Raw genomic sequence first — 23305 nt, forward strand, 5'->3', positions numbered from 1 at the left:
CAGTCCAAAGCCCCTTTAGGGAGGACACTAGAGAACTTTGAAACAGAGCATTCCCTCTGTGTAAACTGGCCTGAACACCTCCGTATCTGAACCCCTACATACAGTATCTGCTACTTGTTAATGCTGCTGCACATCCAGCTGTACAAGCTGAAACCTCTCCCACAATCTTTGGCCCTTTAAAAACTCCTACATTTGGAAGTGTGTGTGTGTGTGTGTGTGTGTGACAAAGCTGACTCACACCAAAGCTAACTCTGGAACCTGCTCAGCCGGGACTCGACTGGGTCCAGAGTCTCGGTCCATCTGGGAACATGCCTCCCCGATTCATCTGGTTAGCATTATCTGCGCTAGTGATTGATAGCCGTCTTATATGTTACTGTGGGCCCAGCAGAACGCCGCCTAATGGAGCCTCTGTGGCTTATCTGTTATTTCTCTTCAGCGCCTTCCGGATTCTTCTGAAGACCACCACACATGGATTGTGTGTCAGAGGTTTCCATAAAGTATTCAGACAGGGGTTTGGGTGAAGAGGTGGGGTGGGATGGGGTGGGGGATGTTATCGGAGATGCTGCTTGCATTTTTGTATGCATGCACCAGAGGCTTTCTTCAGAGTAGGTGCTGATGTGTCGACAAATCTCTGCTTGTAGCCACATCAGCGCTCTTTGTGCGTTGGTATCAGCTAACCTACCCCACCCTGCCCAGCGATACCTACCCCCGCCCTGCTAAACCAAAGCTTGATGCAAATACAAATATTGCTCCACTCACTGAATCATTCACTCTGTCGTTGGGGATAGTCACCATGTCACTCACCCACACAGACACACTCATTCACTCACTCAGTCTTATCGCTGTACTCGTGCGCTACCGTGGTATGTGTTTAGTAAACTCACATGCAGGGACCTGATGTCAAGGTGAGATAAAGGTAAACACCATTAGGGATGTACAGAGATTCCCTGTGAGGAATGACATGAATGAGAATCAGTTAAGAGTGTGTGTGTGTGTGTGTGTGTGTGTGTGTGTGTGTGTGTGTGTGTGTGTGTGTGTGTGTGTGTGTGTGTGTGTGTGTCAGTGTGTGTGGTCTTTCTGGTGCACGCTACCATTTGGAAGCTGTATCCATTTCTCTTTTATGACACCTGAAAGGCATTTTTCAGTGTGTAACTCAACACTCGGCGAGGCAGGTTAGACACAGACAACCTGCCAAGTTTAAAAGTGAGTGTGTGTGAGTGTGTGTGTGTGTGTGCGTGAGCGTGTGTGTGTGAGTGTATGTGCGTTGTGTCTGTCTGGGACACTGGGGGATCAATCTTTCATGGGAATGTGTGGAGGGAAGGAGGGAGGGAGAGCAAAGACAAAAAGAGAGAGAAAGAAAAAAAGAACTTTCCAGACTTCTAAATAACAGTTGAGTCACTCCCAGAGACACCTCAGCCTTACCTGAAAGAATACTCAGGTATCACACCTGTCTCTCTCCCTTTTTAACACACACCTCTCTTATCAGACTGTTTGTTTCTCTGATCATGGATTTGCATTGAGGCCTGTCTGTGTCTTTGATGTTTTGTCTGTATCCAACACTTAAAACATGAAACAGCAGCTGAATGCTGCTCACTGAGCTCTGATCTGTATCTGTAGAGCAGACACAAAGGACGTCATACTTCTCACTGCGCCCAGAACAGGTGACCAGTAACCTTGTTTGCTAAATATAATCTGGATGCATGACACATTGTTTCATTGTCCATAAATCCAGTTGTTGTTGTTGATCATGAGGCGTGGCATTGATTGATTGGCCATGACTGCGGGGCAAACTCCTTTGATTGGTGAGTGAATTCCTCTGATTGGCCGTGTTTGTTGAAGGAGCTCATGTGATTGGAAATGACTCATGACTGAACTCCTGGTCACCCTCATTTTGACATGTGTGGCTCACGTAGACACACACCCACAAACATTTGGCCAGCACGCACCCAAAGCCATTTGGTTTCCGAGTGTATTGTTTGCCTTTGAGTAGATGTGTGTGTGTGTGGGGGGGGGGGATGGGAGGGGCATAGGGTGGAACCGTTCACTTGTAGCAACTTGTAGCTACAGAGTCTCCATCAGCTCTGAAAAGGGGAAATAGAACGCTGGAGCTGAGAGCAGCCACTGTGCCAGACTCATATTACCCACAGAGACCAGATGAGAGGAGAGGAGAGGAGAGGAGGAAAGAAAAGAAGAGAACAGATGAAGAAGAAAAGAGAAAGAAAGAGGAGGAGAAGAGAAGAGGGAACAAAAGAAGGGAACAGGAGGAGTGTGATGGTCAGGCACCTGCCGGGCCCACAGACCTCCACTCCCGCTCCTCCCCTGGTGCCCAGCGTGTGCTCACAGCAGGCCCTCCCCACATCGCAGGCCCTCTCCCTGGGCCGGCCTGTCCAGCCTGTCCGGTCTGCCCTGGGCCCATCTGCTTCTCTGGTGCTGCTGCTGCTGCTGGCCTGGCCTGGCCCGCTCAACTCCACTGCACTCCACGCCTCACTCACTACCACTACCACTACCACTACCACTACCACTACCACCGCACAGTACATGCAGCCAGGGGCCTGGACGTGTCCCTGGGCCACAACGATCATCATCAGCATGGGGAAATACCTGCTGCTGCTGCCCGCCCGCCTGCCCAGAAAAAACTCCACTCCTCTCTCTCCTGTTCCACTCCCTCCATTCCTTCCCTTCACACCTCTTTCTGTTTCTCTCTCTTTCCCTCTCTCCATCCCTCTCTCTCTCCATCTCTCTTTCTGCAGGCTGTGCGTGGTGTGGTGTTGTGTGGTGAGCTGGGCTGTATCTCCCCTTACTCCACATTCCTCCTATTAATAACCTAATCTGGGGGGTAATCTGACTCGCTCCGTGCATTACACCTTTACAGGGCAGGAATGCAAGCTCCAGTGAGAGCTTTATTCTCCACCTGATGCAGACTGACACACACATGGAAACGCACACACACACACACACAGATAGATAGATAGATAGATAGATAGATAAATAGATAGATAGATCGATACTTTATTGATCCCCAGGGGAAATTCAAGGAAATTCACAGGAAATTCACACGCGCACCCACATACACACACACACACACACACACACACACACAGAAGCTGCATACAAACACACAGTAATGCATACTGAAAATGTTAGTTTCAGTAAATTCCCAATATAAGAGGCCTTAAGCCTGCATGTGTACTCAAACATACAGTATACTCAACTGTACACAGTATACTGCTTATCAACACAGCAGAAAACAGATCACAAACATATCACATGCACATTGCCTGTGTTGCCTAGGAGTTGTATGAAGTTGTGCCTTAGTACCTCATGAGAAGGGTACATTTTCATACACACGCAAACACACACACCCTCCCCCCTCCTGGCCTAAGGTCATGATGCCGTGCCGTCGGCATCATGTCTCAGAGCCCATACACATCCCAGAGGGAAAGAAGACCTCCACAGCCAGTCACGCCACTTAGCCATTAGAGTTTCCAGGAGGACAATCTCATACACATAAACACACACACACACACACACACACACACACACACTGCCCCCCTCGCCTGCCAAAGTCTTACACACTTAACCTCCATAGGCCCAGCTTCAAAGGCCTCTCTCTGATTAAATATACACTTTCTTTTGGATGCCGCCCCATTAGCTAAAAATAGCAGTGCCTCCACTGGCTTCCTCCAGGCCCACAGCAGCAGGATGTATCCAGGAGATGGGCAGCAACAACACCGGCGCAAGCACAAACCCTGACTGTAAGCCAGCCATTCAGCCAAGCCTTTTACTGTAACCTGAATGTGTGTGTGTGTGTGTGTGTGTGTTTGCGTTTTCACTTATTAATGCATTGACAAAAAAGATAGATAAGACAGATGGCGAGACGGAAAGAATTATCTGTGTGAGTGTATGTGTGTGTGTGTGTGTGTGTGTGTGTGTGTGTGTGTGTGGACGAAGAAGTAAAATGTGTGTGTGTGTGCATAACTGTGTGTGTGTGTTCATGGATGTGTGCATAACTGCATAATATGGTAGTGTGTGTGTATGCGTATGAGTGTGGGGTGATCTGGGTTTGTCGATGGAACAAAAACATTAATCCAGTGGCGTCCTGAAACCGAAGCCCAGTTCATCTGCAGCGGACTGAATTAAATGTCTACTCTCCATGCTGCTCTGCCACTGTGGCCTGTACTTAAAGCGTTCTGCTAGACTGCGTGGGGTGCAATCTTTGGCACTGCATGGACACATGCGTACGTGAATATCAGTGTGTGTCTTTGTGTGTGTGTCCAGTGACGTGTGCGTACATGAACATTGGTGTGTGTGTGTCTTTGTGAGTGTGTCCACGGATGTGTGCGTATGTAAACATCGGTGTGTGTCTGTGTGTGTGTGTCCGCGGATGTGTGCACACGGTGTGTGTGTGTCTTTATGTGTGTGTGTGTGTGTGTGTGTGTGTGTGTGTGTGTGTCCATGGACGTGTGCGTATGTGAACATCAGTGTGTGCGTCTTTGTGTATGTGTCCACGGATGTGTGTGTGTACTGTATGTGATGAAAGACAGGATGGAAATGGTCCCCCTTGGTGTGTGCCGTGTTTTCCTACACTGTAGTTACCTCCACGCATCTGTGGAAACCAGATCTCCCACAGCCTCCCATGGGACCCTACGCTCCTGCAGTCTGGGCATACACACACAGCTCAAACACTGCTCAAAACCTCATCGACTTTACACAGCGTTAGGAGGACAGTGTCCAGGGGTATCGCGGGAACTCTCATCATAACAGGGCAGGAGTGGACATGTTAAAGCAGAGCAAATGGGAATAAACTGAATGTGGGGGAAAAGTGAAAAAAAGAAGGGATGATTAAGAGGAAAAGTATTTTTCAGAGAAGATGATGTGTGGGAAAGAGCACAGAGATGAGAAACATAAATCTGGATAATGCATCTTCCAAGAGAGCTGTGTACCCCCATCTTTAAAACCATTAACGGGCGTGTCTGTTTTTCATGATTTTAAAGGAATTTGTCTTATCACTGGTGTGTGTATAAGTATTTGTGTGTGTTTGTGTGTGTGTGTGTGTACAGTCTGTGCATGCAGCAGACCATGATGATTGACGCAGTCAGCTAAAGGATAAAACACACCTGCTGTTGTCATTCAGTGCATATGTAAACATTTCTACGTTTATGCATATCTGTTTGTGCCTGCATAAATGTGTATACCAATCTTAGTGAGCGTGTGTAGTGTGTCATGAATGTTTGTGTTTGTGGTGTATATTACTATCTGTTTGGGCATAAGGGCATGTGTGTGTGTGTGTGTGTGTGTGTGTGTGTGTGTGTGTGTGTGTGTGTGTGTGTGTGTGTGTGTGTGTGTGTGTGTGTGTGCGTGTGTGTGCAGTATATGTCTTGGGTAACCTGCATCTGTCTGACCTTTTCTGAAAAGCATGGAGAATGAATTAACCATGTAGGAGCAGAGAGACAGGAAACACAACCTACCCCCAGTAGATCCTCTACTGACTAGCAGGGAGAGAAAGGGAGAGCAGAGAGAGAGAGCAGAGAAAGAAAGAAAGAAAGAAAGAAAGAAAGAAAGAAAGAAAGAAAGAAAGAGATTGGGAAAGGATGGAGGAAAGAAAGCAGGTGAACTTGTGTAGACAAAACAAAACTTCACATAAGAGTTTGAAAAATGGAAAAACACGCACAGAGTGAGACTGAGGGTGAGTCTTCCGCAGCAGCTGGCTGAGTTGGACGTGTTTGGTGCAACGTCTGTCAAACAGATATGGGAGAACATGAGAGAGTGTGGAGCAGAGCTCCCTGGTCTTCTCATCACGTCACCACAACTGCCATGATGACTGACACAAGCTCCAGGAGACAGAAAGGGCTGCTGGGACACTGGAGGACTGACACACTCCCATCTGATTGGAATAAATTAATGTGTGTGTGTGTGTGTGTGTGTGTGTGTGTGTGTGTGTGTGTGTGTGTGTGTGTGTGTGTGTGTGTGTGTGTGTGTGTGTGTGTGTGTGTGTGTGTGTGTGTGTGTGTGTGTGTGTGTGTTTGTTTCACACCACCAGGCCAAGGTTAAGGGAGAGGATCCAATCGTTGACACACAGATTACATCCATAAAGCCAGTTCTCTTGTTCCCTTCTCCTGTTTCTCTCCTGAGCGTTGAGTGATATATGCGGAGCACTCTTAAACACAAACTTTAAGACTCTGCTGAGAAAATCACTTCTCCTCTGAGTGAACTCATTTGTCTTCTCACAGCACCATCAACCTCGTCTACGCAGGGAAAGAGCCAGGGAGAGAGAGAGAGAAATAGAGAGAGAGAGAAAGGGAGAGAGAGAGAAAAGAGAGAGGGAAATACTAAGAAAGATGGAGCGTGAGCAAGAGACAACAAACTAAGTTCTCGCTTGATCTGCCAGAACATGCAGTCATTCCTGGCGAGAGGTTCTTTCTATCTCCTTCTCTCTCTCTCTCTCTCTCTCTCTCTCTCTCTCTCTCACTCTCTCTCTCTCCCGTCTGTCTCTCTCATTGTCCTTTAATTCCTGAGATTACCCCTTGCACTCAACACCCCATACAGCACATCCATCACTCACAAGGCAAGAGAAGTCCCTTCTCCCTCCTCCCCCATGTGCACTCGTTCACCGCACTCGTTCGTTCACATGACCCCCCCCCCCCCCCAATCCCCTTCCTTTTTGCCCAGCGAGGGAAATCGGGGGACGCATCCTGATGATGTTTGTTGGAACGTCAGGAGGTTGGTGTGAGTTACCGGCGTACTGGCCCTCACGTCAAACAGTATTAGCCACTCTAACGTATAAATAACATCACTGGCCAGCGGGTGAGGCCAGCCTCGTTTGTACAAGCCTGTTCTCCAAATAAATCAATGACACCGGGATGGGTGTAAACAGGGTTTGTATAAGCGAGCATCATGTCCATGCATGTATCTAAAATAAGCTAGTGCCAAGAGTGAATGTATACCAGTGGCAAGTGTTTAGCTTGAGTGAACGTGTATAACACTAACATACACCACAAATATGGAGCTTGTTTGAGCATGCGGTGGGTTTTTTCATGTGTAAGAAAACTCGGCCAAGCGTACACAATTAATGGATATGGACATGAAACAGGTTTTCTCTTTCTGCTCTGTAATTATAGACTACAACATCAGTTGACGTTTGGTCTGCACTGTGAGGCTGAACAGAGTTTTGGATCAGAGGACGGGTAGGGGAGGCGTTTGCATTTTTGGGTTCAGTGCCGGACCCACCCATGAGGCCAATTCTGACGCCTCATTTCTATAAATCTTGGTCTAATGTGCAAAAGCCTGAAGTGGCCATAATCGCCCGACGTTAACTTTGCGTCTAGACAACAATCTGCTTTGCATTTGCCGCCAACCGGTCTGTTTTGCTTGAAATTTCCTTCAAATGCCACACACTCTCAGAGGCACACAAACACACAGCATTCCATATGCCTAGACACAAATACACACACATACACACACAAAGACCTTTGGGTGACATTGCACTGAAAAAGTCATAAGTGGAATATAAACACACATAAATGTGCAATCTCTCCCTCTCTGTCTCCCTCACAGACAAACACACATACACACACACACACACACACACACACACACACACACACACACACACACACACACACACACACACACACACACACCTTTTCCATTGCCATACCACATATACAAAATCCAGAAAAAAAGAAAACACGTCCGGAGCCACATTGGAACCGCTTGAGTGTTCTATGATGGAGGACCATGGGAGCAAATGCTTCATTAGGCCGCTGATATTCCGAGTGCTCCCGGCGATGTTCCGGGCACATTCCCAGTGGCAGGTCAGGCTCCGGCAGCTCTGGGAAGGGCCGGGAGCGCTGAGGGGAAAAACGGGAGAGGAGCGACTGCAACATGCTAGAGTCTGCCCATAAAAACCCACGTTTCTGCTCCACTAACACATACAGCAGACCTCAGCCCCTAAGTGACTACATGCTCAATGGTCTTTCAAAATGTAGGCAAAATGTGTATGTATGTATGTATGTGTGTGTGTGTGTGTGTGTGTGTGTGTGTGTGTGTGTGTGTGTGTGTGTGTGTGTGTGTGTGTGTGTGTGTGTGTGTGTGTGTGTGTGTAACAGACTGAGTGCGAGAGCGAGAAGGAGAGAAGATTGGTACATGTGACTGTTTTCCTAATCCGTGATGGGGATCGCATATGTTACTGGTCTTGGAACATCTGAGTAAGGGATCAGAGCAAGGTAAAGAGAGGGGTGGAATAGCTCCAGAACAGAGGGATGAAGAAAGGAGAAGTGAGGATGAGAAGAAGGAGGACAAGAAAGAGGAAGGGACAGAGTGGAGCGGAGGTCATGTTGCGGTTCTCTCTTCCTTCCCTGTCATAAAAATACGAGCCGTTTGGGAACCTGCACCTGCGTCCACAAACATGTCAACCTGCCCGCTCGCATTTCTATCCCTCTGTTTACTCATCTATCGCTCTCTCTCTCTTCTTTCATTTCTCAATCACTTCTATTTACCAGCTCTCTCTCTCTCTTTCTCTCTCCCTCAACCTCTCTATCACTCTTCTCCCTCTCCATTCACCTCTACACTCCTCTACACTTCTCTATTCACCATTCTCTCTCCTTCTCTTTCAGGAGAAATGGGAGGAGAAGGGGGTAATAGTGACCATTAATAAACCAGCAGGCAGGCTGTTGTTCAGCTGTTTATGTGGGCTGATATGGTTGAGTTGGTGTTTTAATGGTGTGTAAATAAAGGTTTTTAAATAAAGTCCACCTCTCTGTCTCTCATATTACTACATCTCTCTCTCTCTCTCTCTTTCTTCATCTCTTCCTCTCTGAGGAGAGTAAATAGTTGTGTGCTGATCAAATGAAATGTCTAACACACACACATACATGGCGCCCTGTGTGTTTACACAGTCACACCAGGCTGGACCCACTGCTATCTCTGTCTCTCTTTCTCTCTCTCTCTCTGTGTTTGCAATATTGCTTTGTGAGCTGTTTGTTAAAGCACACTAAATAAATTCATCACACACACACACACAGACACACACACACACACACACACAGACACACACACACACACACACACATACAAACACACACACACACAAATGGGTGAAAGTGTGTCCATCTTTCCACTATAGCTTGATTGGCAGGTCATTCAGACACTACTGCTGTCCACTCATTCTTTTGGTCCCCTTTTCAATCCTCAAAAAAGGAAAAAGAAAACACACACACACACACACACACACACACACATACACTGGCATCCAAACACACTGCTAACAGGTTGTTTTCACTTTGTCTTCCCACTCTCCCTTTCTCTGTCTCTCTCTCTCTCTCTGTCTCTTGGGAAGGCTGCAGCTGTCCATGTCTGTTTTGGTGTAGATAAAGAGGGATTCTTAACAGTGCACAAACACATGCCATGGAGGTGGAGAAACAGAGAGAGAGAGACAGATAGAGAGAGAGAGAGAGAGAGAGAGAGAGAGAGAGAGAGAGAGAGAGAGAGAGAGAGAGGGAACTCCTTCTGCCCAAGGATAAACTGTCACAAGCGATCACCCATTCCCTTCTGACTGATGAAGCGCCCAGGCTTCAAGCTGGTGGCGTCGGCTTGGATATGCATGTGTGTGTGTGTGTGTGTGTGTGTGTGTGTGTGTGTGTGTGTGTGTGTGTCTGTGGTATGTGTGTGTGTGTGTGTGTGTGTTTGTGTGTGTGTGTGCAGATGCCCTGGCGGGCTGAACGGTCAAGAGGAGAGGTTATGGAGCGTGTCACAGCCTGTTTAGGAGTTTAAGAGGGATTGGTCAAAGGGGGTAAGGAGTACTGCATAGATGAGTGTGGTGGAGAGCTGTGTGTGTGTGTGTGTGTGTGTGTGTGTGTGTGTGTGTGTGTGTGTGTGTGTGTGTGTGTGTGTGTGTGTGTGTGTGTGTAATTGTGTGTGTGTGTGTGTGTGTTGTATGGTAGGGACTGGCAGGTCGCCAGTGGATAAGATCTGCTGGTGCCTGCCATCCTAGCCCCTCAAAGCCCAGTGGGACTCCCCCCCTCCTCTCCCCCTCCCCTGCTACCATGGCTAGAGTTACCTACACTGCTCATCCACAGAGAACATCAGTGTACACTCCACCACTACGGACTACACACACCCACACCCACACACACACAGTTACACATTTATTCACACACTTTCGCATGGACACACCACAGCTATACACCATACATACGTGTGCATACACACACACACACACACACACACTTAAACACACAACCCTCCTTCTACACACACGCTGATACTTAAGGGGGCTCACCTCAAATTTCCCCTGCCACTGAGTCAACACAGCAGTAATGACCCCATGCTGTCCTTGGACTGCCAGCGTAACCCCTCATACACACCGCCACCACCCCCACCACCCCGTACACAAACACAGACATACACCACACTCACACACCGCACACACACAATCCCATCCTCTCCACCTCCTCTCCCCAGAGTAAGCCCCACTCAGATTGATCTGTTTCCCTCTGCTCTCTGAGAAAGAGAGAGAGAGAGACAGGAGACAGCAGCAGGCCCATGCCTATCTCCTAATAGGCCCACAGCCATGCCAATCATCTCCCCATTCCCCTCCCTCCTCAGCCTGGGCCTGTGGCGTCTCCAGTCACTTTCAATGGTATAGACAGATGTATAGGAAACACACATGCGCTTATATCTCATGACTATGACTTTGGATCACATCTAGCAGCACATGCAGCTTTAAGTGCGTCCAGTGAGAACAACTCAGTTGGATTGAGTGGATTTACCTCTGATGGTGCCGTGGGATTAAATTACACTGAGGCTCTCTCTGAAATGTGATTAGGTTTGATGTCGCTGGCTCTGTTTTACACATTGACATATTGAGAGATGTCGGTGCATCTATTTCAATTGGCATACAAACAAAACGAAATGATATTACAGGATGAAAGACTCTCCCCTCGACTCGTCATAAATGTTTAATGGTTTTTGCTTGATGCAAATGAACCAACCATTTGCATAATTTCCTGAGTCTTATGCATCAAAACAAGGCAAAGCACAATTCAGCAGAAGATTCAGATGCTAAATAATTTCCCTAACACTAATTATGCCATTTTCATCTGCAACATCAGAGGACAAGGGAGCTAAACGACTCCATGAATGGCTGATTGAAAACAGTCCTGTTTAATTTTTGATATATTTTGAATAACTCTGTTAAGACGAGTGGTTAAAATCTCATTGTATATTGTTGGGGGGGTGGGTGGGGGGATTTGACCCTGAGTCATGGGCTGTCTTCCATTTTGTGGGATATTTTATAAGATGAAAATTACAGATGATCGATGGCCCTCTCAACCATCTCTTGAGGAGTCCTAATAGAGAAGACGAGGCTAATATACGAGAAATAACGCAGTACGTCATTTAAATAGAGCAGAAAGCGAGGGATGCAAAAGAATGACAAGGAATGAGAGAGAGAGAGAGAGAGAGAGGGAGAGAGACCATAAGAGAGCTCCCTCCCTCCCCACTACATTCTCATGGCGCTAGGCCAAGTATGAAGCTAATTTTCCAGCCCCTTGACTAGCGAGGAGAAACTCCCTAATCTGGGATCAATTACAATTAAAGGTATTAACATTCCTGTGCGGCAGCTTCCAGCCACACTCGTTAGCACAGACAATGGCGCTGATTGTCATCTGCATATGTACCCGCCGTGCCAGTCCTGCTGCTCCCACAGGTTGGTAATGACCGCTGGGAGATCTGCCCTCGCCTGGGGCCCATACGCCTGGCCTGGTCAGGGTTACGGGGCCAAGCGGCCATGGTGCAAAGGTTGCTGAGTGTGAGGAGGTCAGGGGGAAGAGGATGTGTGTGTGTGTGTGTGGGTGTGTGTGTGTGTGTGTGTGTGTGTGTGTGTGTGTGTGTGTGTGTGTATGTGTGTGTGTGTGTGTATGTGTGTGTGTATGTGTGGGCATATGTGTGTGTGTGTGTGTGTGTGTGTGTGTGTGTGTGTGTGTGTGTGTGTGTGTGTGTATGTGTGGGCATATGTGTGTGTGTGTGCATGTGTGTGTGTGTGTGTGTGTGTGTCTGTGTATGTGTGTGTGTATGTGTGTGTGTGTGTGTGTGTGTGTGTGTGTGTGTGTGTGTGTGTGTGACTGATGCACATGCTGAGGTAGCATACCACTCGACATGCCTTGACTGTGTCTCATTCAAGACCATGTGGTAAATAAGGAGGAGTAGCTTGAAATGGTGGGTCCAACAAAAAATATAAAAACTGGTCCGTTTTTATATGCTAGTCCAGAGGAAGTGACAGATAAACATTTTAGAGAAGAGCTTTTGAAGCTTAGGAAGCTCAAACATCCTTATCATTCTGTGCCATTGGTGCCACATTGTTCTGTCAGCTGAGCTGAGCTGGGCTCAGGAAGGAGGAAGGGCTGAAGTGATGTGGTGTGGGGCCATTTGCTCTGGTCACATGGCTCTGGTGTGATACCATGCTGGGGAAGGGCCTCCACCTCCCAGCTGCTCCTGCACTGCTGCTGCTGCGGCCGTCAGCTGGGGAGGTGCCGCACATCTCACCTCCACTTTAAACAGCAGGCTGGACACAGCGGGTGGACAGGGGATGGGGGTGGTGGGCAGAGGGCATGCCCACACACACACACACACACACACACCGGTGCCGGTGTGGGGACAAACAGGCAGACAGGCAGGCAGGCAGGAAGGAAGGCGGCCGTTTGGTCCAGACCCTGGAGGTCCCCAGTGGTCAGGATGGAATTCCTTTCCCTTTCTGAAAGCGCTGAGCCAGAGCCACACACACACACACAGAGAGGGCAAGCCTTCGCTGCGGGTCAGGGTCAGAGGGGGACTATTTTTAATGTGACACACAGCCGTTTAAAAAGGACAAAGGAATACACACGGTTTCACCCACACCGGTGTGGGGAATGGAAAACATGTGAGAGTGGATTTGATCTGTGTGTGTGTGTGTGTATGTGTGTGTGTGTGTGTGTGTGTGTGTGTGTCTGTGTGTGTGTGTGTGTGTGTGTGTGTGTGTGTGTGTGTGTGTGTGTGTGTTTATGTGTCTGTAGTTATGACATGGAATCCTGGTTTGGCCATGGTCAGTTACGTTCAACTGACAGCTGGGTGACCTGCTTTTGATTACATATCTACATGATCATGTTTTATACTCCAGACCACACCTTAATAAAACAAGTGTCTTTATCTGTCCAACTGACACTGATACTGAACTCATACTAATCTGATACTAAAAAAAACAGCCATACAAAGCCTAAGCACAGAGAGGATAGCAGTCAATAAAAAATGAAAACAACGAGCCCTCATCCCTCCTAACCCATAGGATCACCAGTAAACACACCGTGACCACATGGAGAAGAGGAGATCCCTGACCGCATATCAGCTAACGCAGCATGAACGCCCTCTGACAAATAGAGAGACTTAAGGTCTTACAGGAGCGCAGAGCTTGACCGGCCTGCCAGGCTCGTCCGTGGACTGTGAAGGATGACTCAGCACTCACACACACAGCAAACAAACAGAGACAAACAAAGGCCCACAGCCTCGACATCTCACACCCAGACGCGGCCCGCCGTCCAAAACCAATCCATCTTGTCGCTGGTTGCCATGGAGATGTCGGCGGAGTTGGGTCTTGACCGTGTCACCTGGGGCGGGCGTGGGAATGAGTGGCCATGAGTGCTGCTGCTCTGCTGAGCGTGAGAGGACTTGTCTGTCCCCAACACCTGGTGTCATGTGTCTCACTGCCACCTGCTTCCAAACACCAAAACACACCCCTGAACACACACTGTGGTGAGAGAAAGAGGCGGGGAAGTCCTTTATTGCTTTCTTTATATTCAGTTTCTCTTTCATTCTATTCCATTCCTTCTTTCTTTCTTTCTTTCTTTCTGTCTGTCTTTCTTTCCCTTTGTCTTTCTTTCTATTTAGGATGTGACTTACTGGAAAATCAAGTGCTAAACATTGCAGTTCAGGTGTGAAAAGGTTCCCAAGCTCACCTGAAGCTCTTGAGCACACTCTGACCCTCACCTCCTCACCAGGTCCCCCCTTCTATCAGCAACACAACAGCCCCAGACCAGAGAGAGACATAGAGAGAGAGAGGGAGAGAGAAAAAGAGAGAAGGATAGATATTCAATCTGGACTGCTTTTCTTGACAGACAGAGCGGGGCATGTGGACCTGAGGATTTAATTAGTACGAATGAGCGTGGATGTGATTGAGGAAACATCTGCTGGACTGAACAGTACTAACACAGCTACCGCTGTGGGAACGTGGGCTGGATGTGTGTGTGTGTGTGTGTGTGTGTGTGTGTGTGTGTGTGTGTGTGTTTGTGTGTGTGTGTGTAGGAGGGGGGATCTATAAGCTGTAAAGGGGCACTCTCACTTTCACTGAGCCTCTGCAGTAGTTATTAAAGGGAGCTTTTTCAATTAGAGAGGACTTATGAGGGCCACTGCAAAGGCAGGGGACAGAGGAGGGGCCTAGGGGCATAAAGAAGGATATACACTTCTCTCTCTGTGTGTGTGTGTGTGTGTGTGTGTGTGTGTGTAGAGAGAGATCAGGAAAGACGAGGGAGGCGGAACAGTCTGATTGCTCCTGGGTCTACAAAGTCTTACCACTTTACTGTCTCCCATAAGGACCACTCCCCCCACCCCCACCACACACACATACACACACACACACACACACACTCCTCCTTCATTTAGGTCAGACCCATTCTCCCCATTCTCTTTCCATCTAAGTGTTCCCAGACTTTGGGATCTCTGAGGAGCGTGCGGTTGACATCGTTCTCCAAAAAAAAAAAATCCCCACCACGCGCAACATCTCCGGCCTCCGTTCCCCAGCGATCCATCCTCACAGGGGAAACACCAGCCCATGAGTGCAACCCGCACTTTAGCGCACAACGCACACAATACAGAACATTCTGGAATAATGAGACTAACACACACAATGTGCGATGTCATGCCGAGTAGCACTATTTTTTTCCCCCCCTCCACATAAAAACGTCTCTCAGCGCCACGGCCAAAAAACAGAGTCAATGTCCCGGAACGAGCCCTGGCATGGCTAATGGCCTTTAAACAGGCCCCTGTCTGACCATCTTAATGAGGAAAGCTTTCACAGACTGCCTGCCTACAGGAACAGCAATCTGAGCAGACCACCTCGCTCGCCGAGCCTTCGGCGAACGACGCTCAGCAGCACTGTGAGTAATTTTCGTATCAACGCCACGGGAGTATGCCGCTCGACTTGGGCCTGAGGTTACTCGTTTCCAGACGACCGCAGACGGGCACCTACTGGGGCGATTATGAGACTGTCACCTCAGGGAGAGAGGAGGGGGAAAAAAACACTCCGCTAGTGGTACTGGGGTTTTAGGTTCTGCGCCACAGTTGGGTGACACATTGTGTTCTCCAACAATGCAGGTCCCTTAACCAGACTGTTCCATTGAGGAAAAAAAGCCACAGTACACAGATTTTTCCATTTTATTTCCTCCAGAAACTATTCTTTTTCTCTCAGACATACCACTATAGCCACCTCTCTGTGCTCCATTGATGGCGGACTTTCACTGGCAGTGGAGGCCTTTCCACAGACCCTGGCCTGGAGGAGATTAGAACAGACTAATCACTAATTCATGACCAGTCGTCCACTGGGCCAGCTGTCAGAGGGCCCTACTCATTTTGCTGGGGGGGACCTTCCTATTGTTGTCCTCCCAAACAAGGGTGCCCCCCCCCCCCCCCTTCTTCCCTATCCTCTCATGCCTAACTCTCCATGACTGATCAGGTAGCATCTCCACAATGCTATGCTACTCAGATGCTCTGTTGGAGGCCGGTGGCCCACAATGGCACTTTTCAACCCAAACCTGCCTGCGGTCAGCACAAAAAGCAGGTGATCACACAGCGCTGACTAGTTCAAATACACACACACACACACACACACACACACACACACACACACACACACACACTATGCTCGGAAAGAGACAAAACTAAGCAGAACTGAATGACTGAGTTGAGGCAGTTGAGTGACATAATAGGGGGGGTTGGCAGATGACAAAAGAGACATGGCTGTTTGGCCCAAATGAATGAAATTGTTTCATAACTGCTGGACTGTATTCACATTGTAAAGAGGCAAAGGACATTACTAACTGCTGTTTTCCATCACACAGGTCTGGTCAAAGCTTTTCTATGTGAGAACAGCCCTACATCAAGAAATATCTATCCTCAAGATATTCATTTAAAGCTGAATGGCATGAGTGAGGGTGTAGTTGGAATTATTGAACACACAACTACACACGCACGCACATACACATACACACACACACACACACACACACACACACACAGAGACCAGCAGCAGCGTAGGGCCCAGTTCCAGAACCAGAATGCCACAGAGTTGGAAGAAACAGGCCAACTGGGAAGACATTATAGAAGCAGCGTAGTTTTTGGTTACAGTTCCAGGCTGCACGGTCCAGCCAAGCCAATTTGTAATTTCATCTGAGAAGATTCTAAAGTGGAAACTAGTAATTAAATAGTTACCATAAGCGGCCAAACCAGCCCCTGCGTTTCCCGCACCACAACAAAGCATAGTTTGCCTCTGCAGCCACTCTACCAAACCTCAGCTGCGACTTTCAAACATACACCACCAAACGTACACCAGCGTACGCTGAAACAAAAGAGCCCCAGGCATTGTGCAATCTTTATCTATTTTAGGTAGGCGGCACTGACTTTCCAAAGAATCTGAGCAACCTAGCTGGTTTAAAGAGAGTTGTGACAAGTTTATGACTAATAGCCTATTCATTAACATCCTGTCCATTCTTACACACATAATTTAAACCTGTTTTCTCTTCCTCTTTTTCTTCTTCTTCATTACATTTCACTTCATCCAAATTCTCAGACTAGTTTTGAATCTGTACATATATATTCCCCAATCTATTAAGTGCAGCCTTGGCCAATTTCCAACCTGTAAACCTATCTGACCCAAAACAGCCTACTTCTTATTTCCTATAGGCCTTAAGTGTAAAGGACGATCATGTGACGGCATAAGATGAGTATTCAAAGTACTAGTTGCGTGTAATAAACTCATTAATGAACAACAGAAACGCGGTGATTCATATTACATGGTAAAAACCCAGGTCTTCCGTGCCACTGACGTTGACACCTGGGAGATGCAGCATATGCGCGAGTGGCAGCACGAGGCTGCAGAGTGAGTTCGGTGAACCGTATAAAACCGGCCCCTATAGCCTGAAAAAAGCATCTGTTGTCCATCACGCCGGCCAAGTTCAGGGACCCTATTATCTGACTAATTCCCCAAATTTAGCCTTTTTTAATGTGAATCTGCAACTAGGCCAGACTGCGCAATAACTGACTCTTTCCAAATAGGCTATACAACATTAAAATGAGCACTAAATATCAACAGTATTTATACTGAAATAGTGGACATGGTCTCTACTGTCATCGACATTAGCCTACAACTGTACAAACTGTAGACATGTGTAGGCTACCCATTGAGTGAGTGCCCAGCTGATCAAAACAGTACTTGGCAAAATCACAACAGCATACCTCTCTGTCGTAAATCGTAGTGGATTAACTATTCTGCCAGCATGATTCTGACCTTTGAACGTAAAATAAAACTTTCTTCCACATGGCCAGGTGATTTGTACCAAACAATGCGTGATTTGACTTGCAAATCGATGTCATTTACGTCTTACAACCAACAGCCAAATGAAATACCTGTTACATTCATTCACTTCTTCATCCATTTACAGAAAGAAAAACTTACGGACTTAATTTCAGTGCAACAAATTGCAATTGTTAAAAGTTAAAAGTAGCCTATGCGATCAACTGCCATGAATAAAGTGTCCCCCTAGAGACTAACTATTATTCATCCAAATGGTTTAACTACTTTAACAGTTTAGATGTAGTCGTAGCGAAGGATCTTTGACACATAAATGTCTTACCTTGGCTCGGACATTTTCCTCACATTGTAGGAACAAAAATGTTGAAATGAAACTATCGCTCCCTGCAATTTTCCCACACGGTTGAAGAAGACGATATGTGGCCAATCGAATGTGGATTCTCCCTCAGCACTGCCCGAGCGAGTGAGGCAGACAGTCAGAGTTTCCCCCGCCCTCCCCTCTCTGGGCTCGGTCTACCCCGTGTTGTAAGGGTTAATATGGTGTGTAATCTGATATCAGTACTGTATCACACTCGACCATGTTTTGTGAAGCGCAGAATTCCTAGTATCCCCTCACGACGAGTACTTTGGCGTCATCTAGCGACGAATCTCAACACTACAATAATTATTTAAAAGTAGGACTATGTGAGAAACGGACGACCTTTTCAACAGGCCAAAGCTGTCATGAATGATGAATGGATAAGATAAGATAGCCTACCTTAGATGTGTCTCGACGGATGAAATAAGCCTATCGCAACATGTAGTGTCTGACATTTTGCTGAGTTACACACACAAATAGGCTATTGAGCTGTTAACCATGTGCACTGTCTGTCACAACAGGACATAAATGACACTTTCTTCCTTTCCAGTTACATTAATAAGACAGCGTAAGAGAAATGTGTACAGTGTTGGGAAAGTTCACTTTCTACGTGAACTAGTTCAAAGTTCAGTTCACAAATTTTAAAATGAACTAGTTCAGTTCATAGTTCATACATAATTCAACATTTTGAACTGAGTTCACGCTTTCCAAAAATGAACTAGTTCATAGTTCTTTTTTTTTCATATGTTGCTGCGAGCTATTATTTTTCAAAATGATTGCCACAGCCCATATAGAATGCAGTTAATTTGGGTTGAGGATCTGTCTTGACAGTCTTTTGATTTTGTATTGGCTTGCACATACCTTGAAAGGCTAGCCAGGTGCTTCAGTTCAATGTGCCGTTTCAGGTTTGCTGTGGATGTGACTGAAGTGCAGGCAAAGTTTGCACAGAAATGTACGATTTTTCCCATCCTCACCGACCTTGTCATAAAACTTGTTTAAATGATCATACGCCTCCTTGCTGCTTTGTCGTCTGCATCAGCCTTTCTTAAACTTCTTTGACCAGAGGCCCAGTAAAGGCCTACTTAGGGTCAGGGCCCACCTACATGAACCCACCCCCTCCTCCCACCCCCCATCAAATTATCATAATGATATCACAGTTATTATTATTTTTATACTATATTGCTATACATGCACTTCAAAACAGTCAATGTTTAAAGTGCTAAGATTGTTCACAAAAGTTTTTGAAAACATGCACATCAGAGTAGTGCTTTACTAATGTAAAATATAATTAGGCCTACAATAGTTTCATTGTTTTAGCATTGCATGATGCTTGCATGAGAAATACTTCTCAAAACAACAGCAATTATATGGGTGCCATTGTTTTGGGATGTTTCCCTCATGCAAGCATCATACACTGATAGAATATGTATATGCTATTTAATTACATTTCATTTGAATGCCTGAATGTAAGGATTCAGGAAACACAGTACCAGCTTTTGTTAATGGTAAATGGCTGATCGGATCATGCGTTTAGGAACGTTTAGGAACCCTTAGGTAACGTTCCCTAACCGTTAGTTTTTGGTTTGGTTCGAACTACCCTTTAGGGAACCATACACTAACGTTCCCGAACGTTCCCTTAACGTTTTGTGTTAGTGGGGAATCACTGATCTGGAGATCTTTAACTATCTTTAACTAAGACTAATTAATAGCTTTTGGCTGACTTTAATACTTAATGCTAAACAGTGCTTTATATAGTCTTATGGAAGTTGCATAAATCCACATCGTTCTATTAAATGTCGTTTCATAATTATAGCCTTCCAATAGGTTGAAGCTAGCTTTGCTACCAACGTGCACACGCATGCATTGAATGAACGACCACGACTTAAATCTATAACAAGTATTTCCTACTAATGAACTAATGAACCGCGGACAGAAAAAGAAAACAAACGTTTCTGCAATTAGTAGGAAATACTTGTTAATTTGGTGTCATCAAACATAGAGGCATAGAATTAAGTCGTGGTCGTTTATTCAATGCATGCGTGTGCACTTTGGTAAATTATCAGACGATGCCCCGGGAATAATTTCACTCTGCGGACCAGCATTGTCCACGTTGCGGACCGCGGCCCATAGTTTGAGAAATGGTGACCTGCATGCATGCTGCCATATAAGGCCTTTTTGAGGTGTGTTTTAGCCGGGTTTTCGCGTGGAAGGCTCTGTGGAAATCTGGCACCCTATTGAACGAAGTTAAATTGTCATGCTCATGCACGACGCCGAAAGAGCGTGCCGTTCACAGACACCAGAATGAACGAGTTCACAGTAACGTTCATCAGGCAGTAATACAGTAGCCTACGTTCATTTCACGCTCGCTCAAAATATGAACGAGTTCATGAACTTTCGTTCAATGAACGCGTTCAGGCACAACACTGAATGTATATATAGCACAGTAACAGCCTAGGTTACTGCATATGTTATATGCAAAAGAATGTCTGTGTGTACAGCCTGCTGTGTAGCATGTCTGTAGTTGTGCTCACTAAGGTCACTTGAAATAAATGGACACAAAAATCAGTTGTAAAAAGCAGTGGTTGGGCATTCAACACTTTATTCACAAACTAATAACCGCTATTAATTGTCCACTGGTAAACACAAAGAAACAAAAATAGAGGAATGATAAATCTATACTGTACAAGTCATTGTTATGTTAAAACCAATCTCTATTTTTCTGTCATATACAGCAGTCCCTTTAAAAGTGCAGAGGAAAAGTTGAATTCCTTTCTCAGCCGTCCTCTTCATCTTCATGTTACTCAGTTATTTAATTCATTCAGTTATTTATATTAATTAGGCAGAGGGACCATACAATTCAAACGACACACCATCTTGTACAAAAACATTGTTCAGTCCAGATTGGCAGAGTTTGAGGGTGGCATTCAAAGTGCGACCATAAAATCAATCGGGTAAGAATTTGTTTCATCTTTACGGCATGAAGCATATTACTGTGGAGGACCATCTGTTTTGTGTACTATAAAATATATATTTTAAACATTAAAATGAATGGCAAACGTACATTCAAACACATACAGCAAGTTTTATATAGATTTGTTTTCTAGAACATAATAGCACCATGTATGGCTGAGAGAAACTGAGCAGGAGTACTGGTCAAGTGGCGCTGATAACTTTTCTTTACAGAATGTGTCACTGTGTTAAATACACTAGCGAATGTATGCTTTTGTTTGAATGATTTATGAAAAATAATAATATGAAGGCATAAAAGCTGCAGCTTTCTTAGTGGGGAGACTATTTTCCCGACCAGTTTTAATGAAATCATTGCACTACATGAGTCGAATCGGAGGTCTCTTCTCCGACTGTTTAAATGACTGCTGTGAGAGCCCCTTGTGGAACAGTGTGGTTCATTGTGTGTTTGCAATAAACAAGTGAAAGAATGTGATGCTGGTTGATATGGAGATGGTAAACGCAACTTCGGCCAGGCCTGTGTGAGACCGTCGCAGAGGTAACATAAGATGGTCCTTTTAGTCTATGAAGTGTTGAAGCAGGTAGAATTGTAGTAAGCCGCTAAAAAGCAAAGTGTATAGTGTCCAATAATGTTTTTGTCTTAATTTGTTCTTTAACAAAATAGCTAACATTGGGCACATATACTATATGAAACAACATTGACAATGATGACACATCTAAAAACATTGTTTTTTTTTCAATTTTCATTTTCTAGAAACTAACAGAAAAAAAAATATGATGAGGAAAATATTAGCTGCAACACTGTAAATGGATGGCACTGGAGCATAAGATGACGTCATGTTGACATGGTCAGTCCTACAACCCAAACATACATTCTCCTACTCATCCCCTGAAAAAAACAAGGCCTGCATGTGTATGTGTGTGTGTGCGTGTGTGAGCGTGTACTGTATAACCTTGGAGTGTGTTGGCCAAATAATGCAAGGGAAGTGTTGTCGGATTGACTGGGGCTTTGACTGGGACTGGATAAACTTATGTCAAAATGGGTACAACACACACACACACACACACACACACACACACACACACATACACACACACACAAATTGCGCCAGTCAACTTGAAGTACAACAAAGCCACCGTGTCTTCACTGTGCAAGTCGCACAAGGTTGCGTCAGATAAAAAAGAACATTTGTCAGAGATAACTCAATGTGCCACGAACACTGAAGCTGAGGGTGGGGAGCAGTGGGCAGTCGCCAAAGACTAGAGTATAAAATCAAACCAGGATATGAGAAGAATCATTGAGTAAGATCATGTTAACATGGTCACAATATAAAATATTTTCTGGTGTAACTTGATGAATCTTCTGGAAATCAATGTTTTTATTTATGCCCCCCCCTCCCAAAAAAAAAAGAAATCCCACAAAACTTAAACCAAAACATTTAATTTCATATTCAACAATGTGTTTTTGACTTCCATATTCAGTAATGTGTGCTATGTTCCATGCCTACGTCTCCAACTGTTAGTTTACAGTGTGGAACCTCTGCAGTGCCTGGGCCAGTAGGTGGACTGCTCTGAGATGGGCTGTGGGATCAGGGGTCGCCTGGTCAGGTGGCCTGGACAGGTTGGGGCATCACCAGTCGAGATGGAGCAGGTGGAGGACGGCGCATGTAGTGGCGGTGGCCACCTAGTTAGGGCTTTGGATGGGAGACTTAGCGCTAGAGCCAAAGAGGACGGTTGGGAAGAAGGTGTGTATGGGGTGGGGTGGGGTGGGGTTGGGGGAGGAAGGGTTTGAGTCAAAGTCAGATGCGCCCCCCACCTCTGGTGTCCTTTAGGAATTCGCTGCAGTCACAGAGGGAGGGGCGGAACCTCTGTCGCCCTGTCCGTCTTCTCAGGAGCCCCTCGCCCTCATCCTCGCTCCCACCCTCATCTTCATCGTCCTCGTCTTCGTCGTCCTCCTCTTCCTCCTCTCCTGGCAGGGTGTTCTTGTTCTCCTCCAGGAACCGGTCCAGGAGGCGCGAGGACACCCGCCAGGCGCCACTCTCCTCCTCAGAGGGAGTGGTGGGGACGGGACTGGACGAGGAAGAGGAGGATGTGGAGGAGGAAGAGGAGGAAGAGGAAGAGGGGCTTGGATCCTGGTTGAGTCCCAGCACCTCCCTCAGGACCCCAGCCCCCGCCTCCCTCAGCAGCAGAGCGGGCGTGGCCAGGGTGGTCAGGTAGAGGGCCGAAGCCGATTGGCTGGTGGAGGAGACCAGGGCGTGTCCGCCTCTACTCCTCCCACCCTCCTCCGGAGCTAGCGGCCTTTGCTGGGGGTCGGGCTGGTTGTCGTTACTGAGCAGCGCGAACATCCTGTCCACGGCGCTGCTGAAGTT

The 23305-nt window shown here is 46.5% G+C and overlaps 1 protein-coding gene across 1 annotated transcript in view; it reads right to left on the reverse strand.

Annotated features, from left to right (window-relative positions):
- Positions 1 to 18054, reverse strand: part of LOC143115431 (rho GTPase-activating protein 39-like) — a 91843-nt gene extending 73789 nt beyond the window's left edge. The window contains exon 1 of the mRNA XM_076277459.1: positions 17934 to 18054. Within this exon, the coding sequence (XP_076133574.1) occupies positions 17934 to 17947 (14 nt within the window). The 5' untranslated portion in view covers positions 17948 to 18054. The remainder of the gene's footprint in view (positions 1 to 17933) is intronic.
- Between the last annotated feature and the right edge of the window lie 5251 nt (positions 18055 to 23305).

The sequence above is a fragment of the Alosa pseudoharengus genome, unplaced genomic scaffold, assembly GCF_046254945.1.
Source record: "Alosa pseudoharengus isolate Yale_2024_CS ecotype anadromous, Long Island Sound unplaced genomic scaffold, YU_APseudo_1.1 YU_APseudo_1.1_scf_9, whole genome shotgun sequence".
Lineage (NCBI taxonomy): Eukaryota > Metazoa > Chordata > Actinopteri > Clupeiformes > Clupeidae > Alosa > Alosa pseudoharengus.